Genomic DNA, 17705 nt, shown 5'->3' on the forward strand with positions numbered 1-17705 from the left:
CTGAATAGTTACTCTAAGTGCTTGTTTTTTTGGTCATAATATGAACACTTGAATTGTGTGTCTCATTCGACTGTAGGTGCGAGCGTCACAAAAATGGCCCCCTGACCGTAGCACCATCAGCTGTTTTGCCGACGTTTCTTTCTTTAATTAGGCAAAGAAGGCGAGTCGGGTTTATTTATAGACCGTGGTTCAAACGCAAAAGCCAAAGAGCACAAATTAATTGCGACTGTGCAGCACCGGAACTTCCATAGACAGTCTGAGGAATGAAATTTGAGTTGAAAAGGTTTTTTTGTCTACTTTTGCTAAAATACGAAGTACATCCGCTCACTTCATTGTGTTTGGGTGCTTCACCTTTGGCTCCGCCCAAAGCCCAATCAGTCAGTAATAATTATGAAGTAACATCAGATACAAGCCTAATTCAAAGGAGGGTATGGAAATGGACTAATGAAAAGGTTTTGTTCTGGCTATAAACATGATTAAAAGTGCTTTTGACTTGTTTTGTATAATAGCTCAATTTAGTGTTTTGTGGGTTACACTTTCTGGAGGCTAATGTGCTAAATGGACTCTGCAGCCCATAATGTGGATAATAATGATTCTACATATTCACTACAAAGAGTCGGATTAGCCCTTTATGGTCCAGTGGAGTGGCAAGATACATGAGATTATGGGAATAGTCTTTTGTTAACGCACTGTGGACTCAAATCAATGAGCCGTAGGCTTTTTAATGGAGATCGAAGTTCATATGAAGATTAAGTAAATTGTGTTTCTCAACTGGTGGTCTGAGGTCTGATCTGAGTCTCACTCTCACAGTCCTGAAAGGTGGAATGAAGTTTGTATGTGGAAGGTGCACTGTGTAACCTCTCTGGTGGACAGTTCGCATCTGCTTGTCTCCATGGAGATGTTACTGCTTCATCTGGAATGCTACACAGTATGACACACCATGTATCTATCTCTATGGAGACAAGCAGGTGCCGCCATCAGGCCAAGTTACAGGCCAGATCTGTGGAGAGGTGACTCAAAGTAACAAAAAAGTAGAAAAAAGGAAAGTAAACTAAAAGTATGGTTTATTTGTTTGCTTGTTTGTTTGTTTGTTGCTGTTTTGTGTGTCTTTGTAATTAGATAAATCCATGGCATCCGTCATGAAATCCATTTGCATACAACATGTCCGAGTAACATCACATTGGTCCAGGAGTGCTCCGTGGTAGAAAAGGATTCAAAGGTAGAAGATTGTTTTTTAAATCGAGACGTTTCTTCTTATGCACTATTAAAGCTAGATTAGTCCTGCCCCAAGGGAGATATTACAACCTACGACTGCTCTGCGTTCAAACGTCCAGAGAGCAGCTGAAACGTCACCATTTCAAAAACATGCGACCATTAAAAAAAGGTACCAGATTTAGTGGAATAGGATTAGTTCTGTGTAAAGCAAGCTATTTAAAAAAAAACAAGTATTGTAATATCATGTTCATATTTGTATAGGCAAGTTCATATCTGTAAGCCTCATAAGCCCCTCCTCCTCCTCCCCGGACACACATAATCACATTTCACAGTTTCCCCACTCCTGTTACAACATTGTGGGATGTTCTTCACAAACAGCAGCATATTTCAAAAGGGCAGAAGAGTTTTTACCCAATTTGGCAGGACTGATTTAAATCCAACCCATCATTTAACCTACAAAACCTACCATTTACGTTTATCCAGTAGATAAACTATAAACTGCATGTACGGTATGTCAAGTCCCACTGTTAACTTATGTCCAAAAGCTAATAACCCAAACCAAACCAGGCAAACATGCTAACCACAAATGTCTCCTTTCTCCTCCAGACTCATTCACCAACCAAACCGCCGACCTCTTCTCCAACTCCTCTTGCAACCACTCCACCAACGACTCCTCCTCCTCCTCCTGCCCCGCCCTGGACGATGGCTTGGCCTCCGGAAGCCCTTACAAGACTGTGGAGATGTTTTTTATCGCCTTAGTCACCGGATCCCTCAGCCTGGTCACCGTCACAGGAAATATCCTGGTCATGCTATCCATCAAAGTCAATCGCCACCTCCAGACTGTCAACAACTACTTCCTGTTCTCGCTAGCTTGCGCCGATTTGATCATCGGGGCATTTAGCATGAACCTGTACACGGTTTATATCATTGTGGGATACTGGCCGCTGGGTCCGGTGGTGTGCGACTTGTGGTTGGCGTTAGATTATGTGGTTTCCAACGCGTCCGTGATGAATTTGCTGATCATCAGTTTTGATCGGTATTTCTGCGTGACCAAGCCGCTGTCGTACCCGGCCAGGAGAACTACAAAAATGGCAGGGCTGATGATCGCGGCGGCGTGGATTCTGTCCTTCATCCTGTGGGCGCCCGCCATCTTGTTTTGGCAGTTTATCGTTGGGCAGAGGACGGTGCCGCCGGGAGAGTGCTACATACAGGTGAGCTACATGAGCAGAACGCCTGCAGTTACATGTGTGCAAAGTTGTTTTTAAAGACTTCACTCTTTAACATATTTGTTCATTTATAGCAATTTGTTAATGTCTTAAAGGGCGTGTACCTGATTTTGGTGAAATTCAGACCTCGGCTTTCTCTGCTTTTAGTTATAGTGTGTTTTATTCTCCGCGAAGCAGGAAGTGTGCAGTTAGCATGCTAATGTTTGTTAGCTTTACAGTGACGGTAAAACTTATCTTGTTCAGTTTTTCAAGACTGTAAAGATTAGGTACAGCCCTTTAGGCATCTTTTGAGCTAATCTGTGTGGCAGGTGCCAGAATGAGACACAGAGTGTAAATGTACTGGTAGAGGATATGCCACCTGCTTGTCTCCAATGGCATTAAACTTCTCCGAAGTATGGCGTTCTCCATCCTCCATGTGCACTTTTAACACCCACAAACGTAATAAACCACAAACGTAATACAATATTTGCCTCCCACAAAAACAGTAAAAATCAGAGCTTACCACAAACATAGTGACTGAAGGAAAAACAGCTTTAAATACATGTTTAATGCTGAACTACTGCTAAAGATACTTAATACTTGGACCATGCATAAAGCGCATGGTCCTGAGAGCCCATGTGCGACTCGCAGCGCCGCGAGTTCGAATCCGGCTCTCGACAATTTGCTGCGATGTAATCCTCAGTCTCATCCCCATTTCACGCTGCACTGTCCTGGCTCACAAAGCTACAGGCCACTGTGATTATGGCTTCATTCAACTGACCATTGGAAATGGTGGTTTGTTATAAGATTTTGGTTAAAACTGTAGAATAAATGTTTCAGCACGAATACTTTGACCATAACAGTTACTAACACATTATTGTGACTAAACAGTAACTGTACATTTGAGTCTGACACAGGAGCAGGTTTCTGTAGGTGGAAACATGTTTTACAAACTGAAAAGGTATCGAAAAGAATACATTATCTAAGTAATAGTATTCTAGCATTTTGATCAATTCTAATACATTTTTAAATGCATTGTTTATACTTTATTTAATTTGCAAGTTAAATTTTAGGATAATTTCAAGCAGGAGTAGAGAGAAAATGAGTCGTGCCAAGATAAAACTCTTTTTTGTCATACTATTTCAATCCACAAAATTCAGTAGCTTTTGAATTAAAACATTAACAAGACACATTTTTACATTTCTGAAATTGTTTCTGAAATGGTTTTGATCTAAGAAAGGCTAAAACTGAGCGTTTGTATCATCACTGTGGTTTTAAATTCAGTATCAGGTTTGGAGTAGGTTCCATTTTCCTTGACTTTAGCATGACACCAAACCTGACGGCTTCAGGTCCTGTGAAAGCTTCTTCCACAGCACTTTAGAAATAGCACAAATATACAATACAAAACGTGTACTTTTGACTTAAACATGTCTGTACAGGGCTCATGTGGAAGAGCCAGAGTAGAAGAGTATTTTACCAAGCTTTCTACTGTACGGAGGAAGTAACAGGACAGACATGTCTGAGACTGATTATGTCTCCAGAGTCAGACCACTGGGTCAAATCGGCCTTCATGAACTTAGACTGGGTCACACTTACTGGGTCACACAAACTGCCTCAGGCACAAGGATGTATTCATCTAAACCATAATTTACACTCACAAAAGTGGTCACAAAGGGGCAAACGCTTCAGGACACAAGCGCCTGGGTCTGACCCGCAAGGTCCAGAATTCTCGCTGAAGACCTGAACGAGGGATGCACTGAAAGCATCACACAGATCCTGCCCCTCTGGAGGTGTACGTCCCGTGCATGTATGGGAGTGGGAGGGCGTAGCTATGCAGAGGGGGTTCTAGAGTCACTGAAACGAATGTGATGTTATGTGTTTTAGAAGTTTAGAAGTTTAGAAGTTATAGAATTTCAATGGGAGCTTCAGGGCATAATTCATAATGCAATTTAGCTTTGATTGACTTTTATGATTAGATAAACCTAATGAATATTTGAGCCAAGCTAAATATTTAAAGTTAAACCTCTTTGTCTCAGTGGGAAATTTGGTCGTCCAAATTAGGACTAGGTCTAATTGGATTTTTTTGTTAGAAATATAAATGTATCCAGAATATAAACATGATTCAAATGTCATGTGACAATGCATGTCTTCTGCATTGTCTTGCCCACGTGTTTGAAAAAATGACATGTAAAATATGTAAAATAGTATGCATATCAGTAAACATTTCATTTAGTGGCACTACACTCTTGATGGAGCTCTACATAAAAAACAGAATTAAAAGATCAGCTGTTCTTCTTTTTTCATGTTTTTGAGGTTTTGAGATAAGTTCTAGGACTAGCTCGTATCAATGTCATTGGCCTAAGCCAAAAATAATAATAAGTGACTACTTTTTGTTACGTTCGTGGGGATTGTTACGTTCGTGGATGTTACAGGGCATTAACACTTTTATCCTAGTCCTTTTAACACTGTCAACTCTACACATACAACTGCACAAAAAGCTCAAGGGGGTGATGATGACGCGTGCCTGTGAACACCGCCCGTCAGTTTGGAGATTGGAGGAAAGGAGATAGTCTGTAATATAGCTAAACACTGCGGGAATCAATCAAAAAAACACTCTGGACATATATGAAGCACAAATAGCAATGTAAGAAGGTTAAAAGCTCTGAAAAGTTGATTTTGCATGTTATGGGACCTTTAAGGCAGGGTGGCATAGTGGTTAACACTTATGCCCACAACAAGAAGTTCTATGGTTGGATTCTCAGGCCACGTGTGGACAGTCTTTCTGTCTTTCTAAATGTACAATCATCATCCCTCATGACAAGAACATTCTGAATCTCATTGGCACTTTCCTGTTTAAATCAAGTCAATCTATTTTATTTAAAATGAATCAGATTAATCACACTGTAGAAATATGATTCATCTTGATTATTCACACAGTGTTTTTTAATAAACATTTAAATGCCCTATTGGCTATAATTTACATGTCGTTGGTTTGTTCTACAGCGTGGAGCAGAGTCGATTGGTTCTCCACCACTCTGCGCTTGTAAACACCAGCTTCTGAGTGATCTGAGCTCGTCCATGTGAGGACTGATGGACTTTATGTATACATTTTATTATACATTTAATAATAACGCAATAACAGAACCTTCTTTTCAGGAAAAGCGTCCTGCCAATCTAAAATGGCAACTTTGGTCTAAATAGACAGTGTTATTAATCTGTGTCAAATCTTGATTAATTCCAGGAATAAACAAATAGACTTTGACAGCCCTAAACGTGTAATATGTGTAAACATATGGATACAATTATTTGGCTTACTTGTCTTCCAACCTTTAGCTTTTAGTATAATAGTTAATCAAATTTAGAGAGAATCTCAATGCAATATATTCTAGAAAGTTTGGATGCAGTAGCTTATTTTTTCCAACTTTCAGTTACCAGCATTTCTTGTTTCACTCTTTCTATAACAATGTTACACTATAAGCTAACCTGAAACTGCCAATCTTCCTTCCATTAATGTCTCTGGTCTAATGCTCCCACCTCCAAACTGGATATTCACTTAAACACTAAGTGAACAGGATGACTTGGTCATTCCTGTCCCATGTAATTACACAGTTTAGACCTGAAGCCTGTTCCTATTGTCCACTTCTCTCTGTATATCATTATGATGTGTCACCTGCACATCCATCTGCCTCACAGTGCTTTTGGCGACTGTCATTGTTATTCCGACAGAATCATTCTACCATTCCAGGATAAGGCCCATTCACCAGCACATTTTATTGACAGATATGAAATCAGTGCATCAGCACCATGGACAGCACCACAAGCAAAAGTCAAGTCAATCAGTAGTATCTGATTGAACTTTGAAATGTAAAGAGACAACACCAGAGATCCACCTATCTTTAACTTGACCATATATATTATTATTGATTTTGGGGTCCGATCTGAGGCTGATATAGAAGGAAGTTGGAGATGCCAATAGCAGATATAACGACATATTTCATATTTCATGTCAAATTAAATTTTATAGTCACCTGATTATAAAACGTGGGTCAGGTTTTATTTATTTTAAATTGGTTTCATTTATGTACATTTACTGTTAATTTGCCTTTAACATTGAATTTTAAAAGTTTAAAGTTTGCACACTTTTGATTAAATGAGCGTGTAGTGTGCATCATGGTAATTAATATGCGTGCAGTCTGACCATTAACAACTCTTTTTACAACTCATTTAAACATCAACTTGAGTCCAGTAATCACAGATTCAGCCATAATCACTTTACAGCAGCCAATGAGAGAACAGAGGCATGTTTACAGTGTTGTCGTAGCACTTTATGTGCCGAGCGCTAACTAAAGTGAATGAAAGTAATTAAGCGTCAAAATGACACGTTTACAACACTCAGCGCAGCAACAGACTCGTTCACCAACCAAACCGCCGCAGCAATACATATTGGGGCATTAATCTGTCAGTAAATTGGATAAATTTGTTGTATTCTAAAAAATCTTAAGCTAAAACGATGGTGGCTGTTTCTCCAAGTGTTCATATCGGCCGATAATATAGGTTCTGGCTCTATACGTTAATTATATTGTGATATTAATGAAGACATATTGTGCTTTTTGGAGGTGTGCAATGTTAACCTATAACTTAAGTGGATACTTATTTAACATTTTCTTTTGTGAACGGCAATATTGATATAAGATAGCTCAGTAATAGAAACAAGTCCATTGACTTTCACAAATAATTTCATTGTAGAATTTTACTGTAACAAGCTGGAGATTATCGTTGTATTTTTTATTGTTGAGGAAAAACTTCCGACTCTTTTTTAATAATTGCAACAAAGTAAAGGGACGTGGGCGGGGATAGTGGTAGAATAAAATGGACATTTTCAGAGCTTCAAGCCTTCACTGCAGTACAATACAGGATTTAATTTAATTTAATCTGTTTATCCTATTTTAATTTAAGCTTGACATGTATCACTGATGCAGGTACACAGGTTTTGTCCTTCATCTGCTTGAGCAAAGGTGCAACACATAAGTTCTTTTTAACAATACTCATAAGATACAGTTAAAGTATTGATGATTTGATATGGTATGGAATACTTTTTAATACTTGGTCACATTGTCTCTGTCCAGTATAACGCTGCATGTCCTGGTGTCTCTACGGTGTCTCATGTCTGCTGTGTTGTGTCCAGTTCCTGTCCAACCCTGCGGTCACCTTTGGGACTGCCATCGCAGCCTTCTACCTCCCCGTGGTCATCATGACGGTCCTGTACATCCACATCTCCCTGGCCTCCCGCAGCCGAGTGTCCAAGCAGAAGCCTGACAAGAAGGAGAAGAAAGGAGCACTCAGGTAGCATTCAAATATATATCACAGTTGTGAGTCTAAGAAGTGCCTACGAACATTGAGTAACAAATCTGATAATGGAAAAGGAAATTGGGATTTTGCCCTTTCGTTTTAATTTCCTATTTATAACCAAACTGTAGTCTTAACGAGGAAAATTAGCTGATAGTTCCATTTTTGTTTTTTATACAACAGATTTTGATTAGATTTTTTAAGTACAAAATGTAATCTAATTGTAATTACTCAGCCCCTAACTAAGTGGGGGAAAAATCTCTTATCAGTAGAGATGTGTTTTTTCAGCACCATGGAAAGCTCCTCTCGTCCAGCCATCTTGATGTGACACAGAGACTGCAGATAAATGAAAATGCAAGTTCAGGACACAGAAAAAACATGGCTGACTGTGGTTAAAGGACACACATGCTGCATTTTATCTAATGTATTAGTTTAAACTGCTCTTGTGCCTTTAGTTTGGCTTCTCATGTTTAGCACTTAACATAATGTATCTACTGAAAGCCAACATTACTTTCTGTCTGTGAGGCATTCCCTCATCAGGAGTGTTAGCACTCCATCTACTGGCTTATCCGGCAGCAGGGGGAGCAGGCTAAGCAGAGACTCCCAGACTTCCATCAACCCAGACACTTCCTCCAGCTCCCACATGGGGATCCCGAGGTGTTCCCAGGCCAGCCGAGAGACATAGTCTGGTGATGATTTCTGAACTCAAAACAGCGACAAAGATGCCAATGCTCTATCTATGACTGCACAAAGTGTTTTTGTGAAGTCAGAGGTGGCGGACTTACTAAACAGGTTTAATGAAACAAGTGTGAATGAAGCTAGATACAACTCCAGGTATGTTTTTGATGAGTTAAAAGCTCAATCATGGCCATTTTGCATAATATGTGTTGTTTAATATGACACTGACTTCAGACAATGTGTTATTTTGTTTTATTTAATTAAGATAACTCTACTTGCTCTTTGAAAACATATAATTGCTCCGTGATGTAATTTAGCTTGAAATTTAAAAAAGAGAAAATACATTAAAAATATAATCTAAAATCACATTCAAAGACACCTGCAAGCTGACAGTGAGCGACAAGGAGAGACAGCATAAATGACTTCCTGTAGCTCTCCATAGCACCATAGCAACACACATGAAATGACCATAATTATCCTACAGCCTTGTTATGTAGTTACCAAAGCTCATGCTGGTTTATCACACTCTCCAGACAAATGCCTTTTCCATTACTCCCTCTCCATCTACAGCAGCAGAACCATCAGTCTCCTCAATCCCTCCATCTACTCTTAAATGTTCCTAACAAACCTATTATTATTGTTTTTTTATGATAATATTGAAACAACAGCATTCAGATGTCATCCCTCTGTAATCCCAGACTCGTGCCACGTTCCATTTATCCATTTGAGCTTCTGCATTCCTGTTGTCAAGGCCAGTAAAACCAGGAATCAGACAAAATGTAGATCAATTAAGTTAATTTATGAACTCAGACATTGTTATTATATTTTGCTTAGGTGTCATTTGCTCCTTGTAAAGGTTTAAGAAACATTAGCATTTATAACAAGAACTGTCAAACTCCAGTTTGAGTCGACCGTGCTGGTCGTTAGCTTGACACTATTTTCACAATTTAAATAATACAAAATTGTTCTTGTATCTTAGAGACAAAAGCACTTACTGTTATAAACACACAGATGTCTCCAGTGAAGTATTTACATGGGACGTGAAGGTCTGAACGTGTGACTATCGTCTGGAACTCGCTCTCTGCTTTGGGTTCATTCATTATTGATTTATTGTGGTGAGACTCGGCTAATTCCCCATAAGCAATGACCGGAGCAGGAAGTGGAGCTCAGCATTTTTAAGGCAAAAATTATATATTAATCAATACTAAAAATAGTGTGAAACTAAATACCAATTTGAACAAGTATCAACAATTGGAAAACATTTGACTTTTCTTGTACAGTTTTAGAATCAGAACTATGAGATCATTAATCAAACAGCTATTTTATTTGTATCTATTGTCAAAAAAGGAGTGTTTTTTTTAAATCATTATAGAATAAAAATGTGTATTTAATATCAAGCCAAGTCTAGTCTGCCACCTGTTCGTCTCCATGGAGATGCCTGAAATGTTCCACAGTGTGACATGAACGATTGTGATGCCAAGTTACATGTTAGATCTGTGAAGAGGCGAGCCCATTCACGTTAAGGATGTGTTTTTCAGCCATAAAAAAAACATCTGTAATTCAATCAGTCAATTTCAGGTTATTTGTTTTAATTCTTCACATGAGAAATGTTCTTACCAAGATGTTGTCTTGGTAAGACAAAACGTACAGTTTACGGAATTGCCGAATTATCATATTATGATAATTGAGTGACCCAGATATTTATTTTACACTGAATGTTTACCAGGTAAAAGTCTATAGAGCAGAGGTCTTTGTCCCCTTTGGTCCGACATATTAGTAAACACTCTTTTTTGCATTATATATTTAATGTGTTACTTAAGTCCATACTCTGAGCAAACATTCAGCAGTTGCTGAAATCCAGCACCACAGGGAAAGAAAAGGGCCAAATTATCAGCATTCATGAGGTGATTTGTCACTTTCTCTGTGGCTCTGAGGTCCTTTGGCAGACTGTTCCATAGACGAGTAAAGGGGCTTCCACACCGCCGCGGCCGAAGCGTCCAGTTTACATTCAAAGTCTATGTAAACGCGCGTCGAGCACGTAGTGCGTTTCCCGCGGCGCGATTTCTTCGTTTTTGCGGCGCGATTGGTGCGTTTTCATACGCTCTCGACGCTTTGCGCGCATGTATGAGGCGCCCGAAGCGCCCAAAGCAGCTGGCGCGACATGTTCAGATTTGTTCAGCTCTCTGCAGCAGATGCGCCGCAGCAGCCAATCAGAGATGACGTGCTACGCACGACCCGGAAAAAGACCCAAAACAAACCCTGCAAGATAAAAAAAAATCCTTAAACGCAGCTCTTGGAGCAAATCTGCTCAGCCCATCGCCTCCGCTTTTGGACTTTGTAAAGTTAATAAATAAACCAAAGCCATGGTCCAACATTAAACTCCATTTACACCACGAGAAAAGCAACACAGCATATCTCCTCCACTGAGCATGTGCAGGACGACTCAGACGCACGTCTGCTGCCGAGTGTATTTTACGGACGTGAGTCCGGAGCGTCGAGAACGCGCGTCTGATGCGTTTGTCTTTCAAATGTACAGGCGTCAAATTCTGCGCCGGGCGCGATTCGGCCGCCGCGGTTTGTACGAGGCTTAATGGAATAATGGAATAATGTAATAGTGTAATAGTGTAGTAGTGTAATAGTGTAATAGTGTAATAATGTAATATAGATACTGTGGAACAGTCCAGGTAAAGCAATAGCATCTCATTGGAGACAAGCATATCTCGTACCTTCTACCAAAAAATGCTCCTCTAAAGCAAAACCTTTTTCTAGAACGCCAAACCTGCTGAAGAGCCACCTGTTGAGGCAGAACAACAACAACAACCCCAGCTCGCCCGCCTGCCCCGACGCCACGCCCAAACTGAGCCCGGACACCGACACGTCTGCAGTGAACGCGCTGAAGAACGGGAGGCCGGAGGAGGGGCGGGGCCAGGGAGGAGCAGGAGGAGCAGGAGGAGCCGGAGGAGCACGAGGAGCAGGAGGGGCCGGAGGAGCAGGAGGGGTGGGAGTGCAGGAGGGAGAGGGCGGAGCAGAGGCAGGGGAGGGGCAACCGTCAGCCCAGCCAAGCCCAAGACTGACACAGGTAATGTGTGCACAGTGAGTTAAGCCTAAAAGAAACACTTTCTACAAAATCTACTTTAAATCATTATCATCTTTATTTGACTCAAAGTTATATTTTGATTGATTCCTGCAGGTTTGAATTCATCCTGTTTTGTCATTGCAAATGAGAAATTCCTGTTCTCACCTACCCCCAACTCACCTTGGTTTGCTACATTAGCAGACAAATACATTTCATTTGCAAAACAAGAATGGTAAAAAAGTATTCATCAAGTGGGAGATATATTGAAAAATATATAATGTTGCAACTGTTGTACTGGAGATATGCAAAACCTTAAATATCGAGCATATCGTCTATAATTAAAACAACAACAAAATCATCGCAAAAATGATGAAAATAAATTGAACAGAGAAGTGTGTAATCCACCAAATAAGGGCAAGTGATTATTCTACTCTTTCACATGTGTTTTGTGTGATAGCCCTAATCACGGTTTAAATCTTTAAATCGAACTGGTCTCACTCATCAAACGGCTGAGTCTGTTGTCTTCGTTCATCCAGGAGGAGAAAGAGAGCTCTAACGACTCCACCACGGCCATCATCCCTCCGTCTGAGCCCAAAGACAGCACCACCAATGAGGTGAGCCGCGCCTTTTACTGTCTGTACGTCGCAGTGCATCGTGGGAGAGCGGGCCACATGCAAATTCTGCCGGAAATAAACCTGGCGGCCATGTTTGTTTGGACAGCTGTCACTAAAACGCTCCGCGGTCGTTACTCAAAGTGCGCCCTGGTCAGCACTGGTCAGAGTGGAGGTTTTAAATAGATGTTTATGTGGTGGGGCAAGGTTAAATAGAGGCTATATTTGCCACAATTGTTGCTATGTGTGCTATGTGTGCTTTTTGTTACTATATTTGTTTGATGATTTTTTTTTAAAGAAAAAAGTCACCAAAATTAAAAGTAATATGTCTAAAGTGAATGCGGAAGTTATCTTAAAGGGACAGTACTCCATTATTTTTTCTGTAATAAAGTGAAATCCGTTACAGCACAGATACAGTGTCAAAGCAGCTCTGATGGTGAAAACGAGACCACTGTGTGCTGTCTGCATCTCATTAGAGAGCGTTAACATGGCCTCTGAATGATGTGAAAAGTTCTTATAAGCTCGATTGAGGTTGAGGTGAATAATTAGGATGCTCAGAATGCAATATGTAAGTGAGGCATGTGGACCTCTGCAAACACTTTCAAATGAACTAGTTCCACTTTTTGTGATGGTAAAAATCATGTAGCTTTGTCTTCAGCTCATTAAAGTGAAGGTTAAAGAAGGTTTAGGGCCAATGTTCTGTGGAAAGAAAAGAAAACACTAATAAATGTATTATTATAAGTTTGCCATGTTCTGAGAGTAAAGATACATTTTTATCTCAAACTTCTTGGTACCACTTCATTATATCTACACCTTATTTACAAATGGAATCACGGACGTGTTTGGTTTTGTGCCCTTTGCTTCCTCTCTCTGTGCTGCGTTTGAAATGGAACAAAAACAAATTTGACCAACTTTGGACCAAATGTAACTCTGGATTTGATTTGCCGCATTTTCTTTGGATGTCGTCTGTTTTGATAATAATAAATCACAAATAATATTCAGGCTTAGGTGCACCGTTAGGAGTTGGGGATGGGCTAGAATTTCCATTGAGTTACTAACCCTGTAAACAATCTTTTTATTAATAATTGAAAGTGTATTCAAAGTGAAATTATTATAAACTGTTAATATTTTGTTGTTGTTCTGTTGTTTTGTTTTTCATTACATTTGCCTAAATCCTGCAAAGAATGCTCTATTAGGAAAAGTTTGAAAAGTTGTAAATTTTGACAGTAGCTGTTTTATTCTCACAATGTAACGATTCGGCATGCAAAACACCCACTCCCGCGCTCCTTTGAGGACCTATCCAACAGAGGTCAGAGGTCATATCCAAAGTAAACATGTTCAATCAATAACCTAAACTTGACTTTTTTATAATATAAAGTTATTGATTGTCTTTTTCAAGCAGCACTACCTTTCAATTTTAGAAGATAAATCAGAGTTTATTTGTTAGCGTACAATGCTAACCTATGACTTACATTGATTTAGATTTTTTTAGGAATTAGTTGAGGATTATAGTTATATTCAGAAATGAGGACAATTGGACCAAAACAACAAAGAAACAACACAAGTTATTCAGCATTTATTTTATTTTTCCAGTGCACTTATCCATACAAAAAATTACACCCCTTTTTGATATTAATATCCATCCGACTGGGTGTAACTCTATTGGGAACCTTGTCATCTCTGCTTTCAGCCCCAAAAATAACCAAACTAAGCCTCTTGCTAGCGCTTGTCTTTGTTTCCCTTTCCTCGTCTCCCTCTTTCCAATGGCCTTTAGAGACTTTTATTTCCAGCCTCACATACGTCTTCATTATAGAGATTTAACTCAAGTGCAACGCTGCGTAGTATTTTGGGTGAAGCGTCTTATTACCAGCTATTATCACAGTCCTTAAATGGGCGATTAGTCAAGGTCATTTATCAAGGGCCAGCCAATCAGAGCGGAGCGTCATGCGGCGACAAATCGGTGGGATTGGTTGGTTTTGGTGAAGCTTGAATCTTTGGATCAAGCGATGTTGGTCATGAGTTGTTATGGAGTTTGGGTGAATAGGGAGAAAGTACGACGGAGCAGAATATGTGATGTGGGTCCTGGAGAAGTGACTGCATGTAGAATATCACATATTATTAAGCAATGAATGGCATCGAGCTTACATTTGACATTAAAATGAAGCTGCAAATAAGTCACCTGGAGAAGGTGTTTTTTAGTATAGATGGTGTAGACCAGGGTTATTCAATTTAAGGCCTGTCCAGGGGTCAAATCAGGCCCTCCCAGACATTTATTCTGGTCCACGACACATCTTCCAAATATACATATAAATGTTAATATATCTCCAGTTTTTGCATCCATAAACCATCACTGGACTCATTCTGCAGTAAAATCATGTTCACATCAAACCCATATGGTTATATTAGTATCGCGTTCATGGCGTCTAAGGGATTTTCCCACTGCTGACTGCAGAGGGCGCTCCACTACCTAAATACCTCATTGGGAAACTGAGGTGTTGATTTCCAAATTTAGACATCATTGTGACATAGAAAATGGGAAATACGCTGCAGTTGACCAAAAGCATGTTTATAAGCCATTTAGGACACAATAATGCAAAATGTGGGCACTTTAAATGGGACGGCATCATCGTTAGTAGCTTTGATTTCACTCAGGGCATTATTGTTGAAGTGTCCTCATAAGTGGTTTTGTGATGAAAGTGGAAAGACTCAAACTTGGGCGGTTGATTGGTTGTAAGTCATAGAAAGTGATTGGCTAAACCGTAACAAACAAGTAACAGATGGAAAGAGCTGGAAATCATTTGAAACTTAAGAAAGGCTTTACCCAGCGACTGAACCCTGGATTTATATGCTGTGGGATTGATGTTTTAGCTTCCAAATTCTGCTAGAAGCTCAGTAGGCGCACATCGCCTCCTCTCATCTGTAATCTGATATGAATATGGATATGATCGGAGACGTACTGTGATATTAGCTGGAAAAACTGATTATAAACTGCACTCAAAGTTTTAATTGTTGCAAAAAATAAGATTGGGGGCACTCGGGATTATCAACGTGATTCATAAATTATTTTAAATAATAAAATTCTATAATTAGATTATGTGTTGAGTCAAATGGGCATCTGTAAATTGCCCCTAATGAATGAGTGAGAGTGAATCACTTTAGTTCTTTCAGTGATGATAGCTCAGATTTTCTTTTATTGAATTTAAGGCTTTCAAGAATGCTTTAAAGGCCCCCAATCTCTAGTGATCCCGGTTCAAAAGGTTGGCATTCTGTACATACTGTTGTGTTCTTTATCCACCACACCTAATGTGAATGTGCCGTTTGAGTGATTTGAAATGGCAGCCACACTTCCATGAAAGGACCCACGGGCAGCTCTGGCTACAGAGTTAGATTACCAACCCTGAGAATGGGAAATTGTAACCTTTTTAAGAACCTTTTTAAAAATTGGAAGCCTTTAACCTGGCAGTCCAGGGTGTACATCACCTCACACCTTCTTCACTGTAGATGATACCAGATGATGCAATGTGATCTCTAAGCCTATGGCCTTACCTGGGCCTATGAGAGGGCCTATTTATACATTTTATGTATTTATTTATTTATTGATTGATTTAACAAGTACGTCCCGTTCAGATTCAGAATCTCTTTTGCAAAAGTGACCTGGCCAAGTACAGAAAATGAAAATATTCTATTGGTGAGCAGCTCTCCTCTCGCTCTCTCCACAATAGACCCTGAGCACAACAAAAATGCTAACTAGGAAGTCAGAGCCTGAGGAGGAAGCCAGAGCTTCATTAAAGAGCCCATATTATGCTATTTTTCCCATTTCGTAGTCTATCCTAAGGGTATATTTGATCATAATAAATGTTGTGCAACACCCAGAACATAATAGTTCTGAAATATCAGTCATATCTTGGACCCCGCTCACCAACCCGGAAATGCAGATGGCTTAGTTTGAGTTCGCCCCCACCCTTGCAAAGACCCATCCGCCTTCCCCGCCCAACCTGTGACGTAGTCTCAGTGTGGAGAAAGTGGCCTGCGCCCCGGGCTGCTCGTTGCCACGCTGTCGGACGAGTATACAAACTGAGACAATCGTCTCTGCAGGGTTTTCAGGGACACGCGTCCAGAGCGGCCGACGCTCAAAACGCTCCGCGTCTAATGCTCAAAACGTGGGATTCGTGCCGCTCAGACACTCAAAAGGCACCGCAAAAAGCTGAACGTTTGACCGTTAAGTACATTCATTGTTCATTAAATGAATGAATTAATTATACTTTAAATTCATTAATTGCACATTTAATTAATTAATTAATTTCTTTATTGTGAGCTTATGCCTGTAAACAAAGTCATTATCGAATACTGTATTTCTTGTACCGGGCCCAGGTTGCCTTTGTTTCTACTTTTACCACTGCTTTTTTGTAGTTTTTCCTTTCCGAGAAGGAGGGTCTAAAGACGGATGTTCAGGGACACAAAAGACGTAATGTTCAGGGACACAAAAGACGGGACGTTCAGGGACACAAAAGACGGGATGTTCAGGGACACAAAAGACGGGAAGTTCAGAGACACAAAAGACGGGACGTTCAGAGACACAAAAGACGGGACGTTCAGAGACACAAAAGACGTGATGTTCAGGGACACAAAAGACGTGATGTTCAGAGACACAAAAGACGTGATGTTCAGGGACACAAAAGACGGGATGTTCAGGGACACAAAAGACGGGACGTTCAGAGACACAAAAGACGGGACGTTCAGGGACACAAAAGACGGGATGTTCAGGGACACAAAAGACGGGACGTTCAGAGACACAAAAGACGGGACGTTCAGAGACACAAAAGACGGGACGTTCAGAGACACAAAAGACGTGATGTTCAGGGACACAAAAGACGTGATGTTCAGAGACACAAAAAACGTGATGTTCAGGGACACAAAAGACGGGATGTTCAGGGACACAAAAGACGGGACGTTCAGAGACACAAAAGACGGGACGTTCAGAGACACAAAAGACGGGACGTTCAGAGACACAAAAGACGTGATGTTCAGGGACACAAAAGACGGGATGTTCAGGGACACAAAAGACGTGATGTTCAGGGACACAAAAGACATGATGTTCAGGGACACATCCAGTGAACGTTGTTTCATTTTCTAAATTTCTGCTTGTAAAATCTAATATTTTGTGCAGCCCGACAAGGCAAATACTATTGCAATTTTGGGCATTACAAAAATTAACTGAATTTAATTTAATTGAGGTGGTGCTCTGTGTGAGGAACAATGACACACTGAAGATCTGTGTGAGGAACAATGACACGCTGAAGATCTGTGGGAGGAACAATGACACACTGAAGATCTGTGTGAGGAACAATGACACGCTGAAGATCTGTGTGAGGAACAATGACACGCTGAAGATCTGTGTGAGGAACAATGACACACTGAAGATCTGTGTGAGGAACAATGACACGCTGAAGATCTGTGTGAGGAACAATGACACACTGAAGATCTGTGTGAGGAACAATGACACACTGAAGATCTGTGTGAGGAACAATGACACGCTGAAGATCTGTGTGAGGAACAATGACACACTGAAGATCT

The 17705-nt window shown here is 40.3% G+C and overlaps 1 protein-coding gene across 1 annotated transcript in view; it reads left to right on the forward strand.

Annotated features, from left to right (window-relative positions):
• Positions 1 to 17705, forward strand: part of chrm4a (cholinergic receptor, muscarinic 4a) — a 74948-nt gene that overhangs the window by 36167 nt on the left and 21076 nt on the right. Inside the window, exons 2-5 of the mRNA XM_072447743.1 lie at positions 1822 to 2426; positions 7606 to 7763; positions 11214 to 11523; positions 12057 to 12134. Coding sequence (XP_072303844.1) covers positions 1822 to 2426; positions 7606 to 7763; positions 11214 to 11523; positions 12057 to 12134 — 1151 coding nt within the window. The remainder of the gene's footprint in view (positions 1 to 1821; positions 2427 to 7605; positions 7764 to 11213; positions 11524 to 12056; positions 12135 to 17705) is intronic.

Source organism: Eucyclogobius newberryi, unplaced genomic scaffold (assembly GCF_026437365.1).
Source record: "Eucyclogobius newberryi isolate DKJ021-1_F unplaced genomic scaffold, fEucNew1.0.hap1 SCAF_1, whole genome shotgun sequence".
Lineage (NCBI taxonomy): Eukaryota > Metazoa > Chordata > Actinopteri > Gobiiformes > Gobiidae > Eucyclogobius > Eucyclogobius newberryi.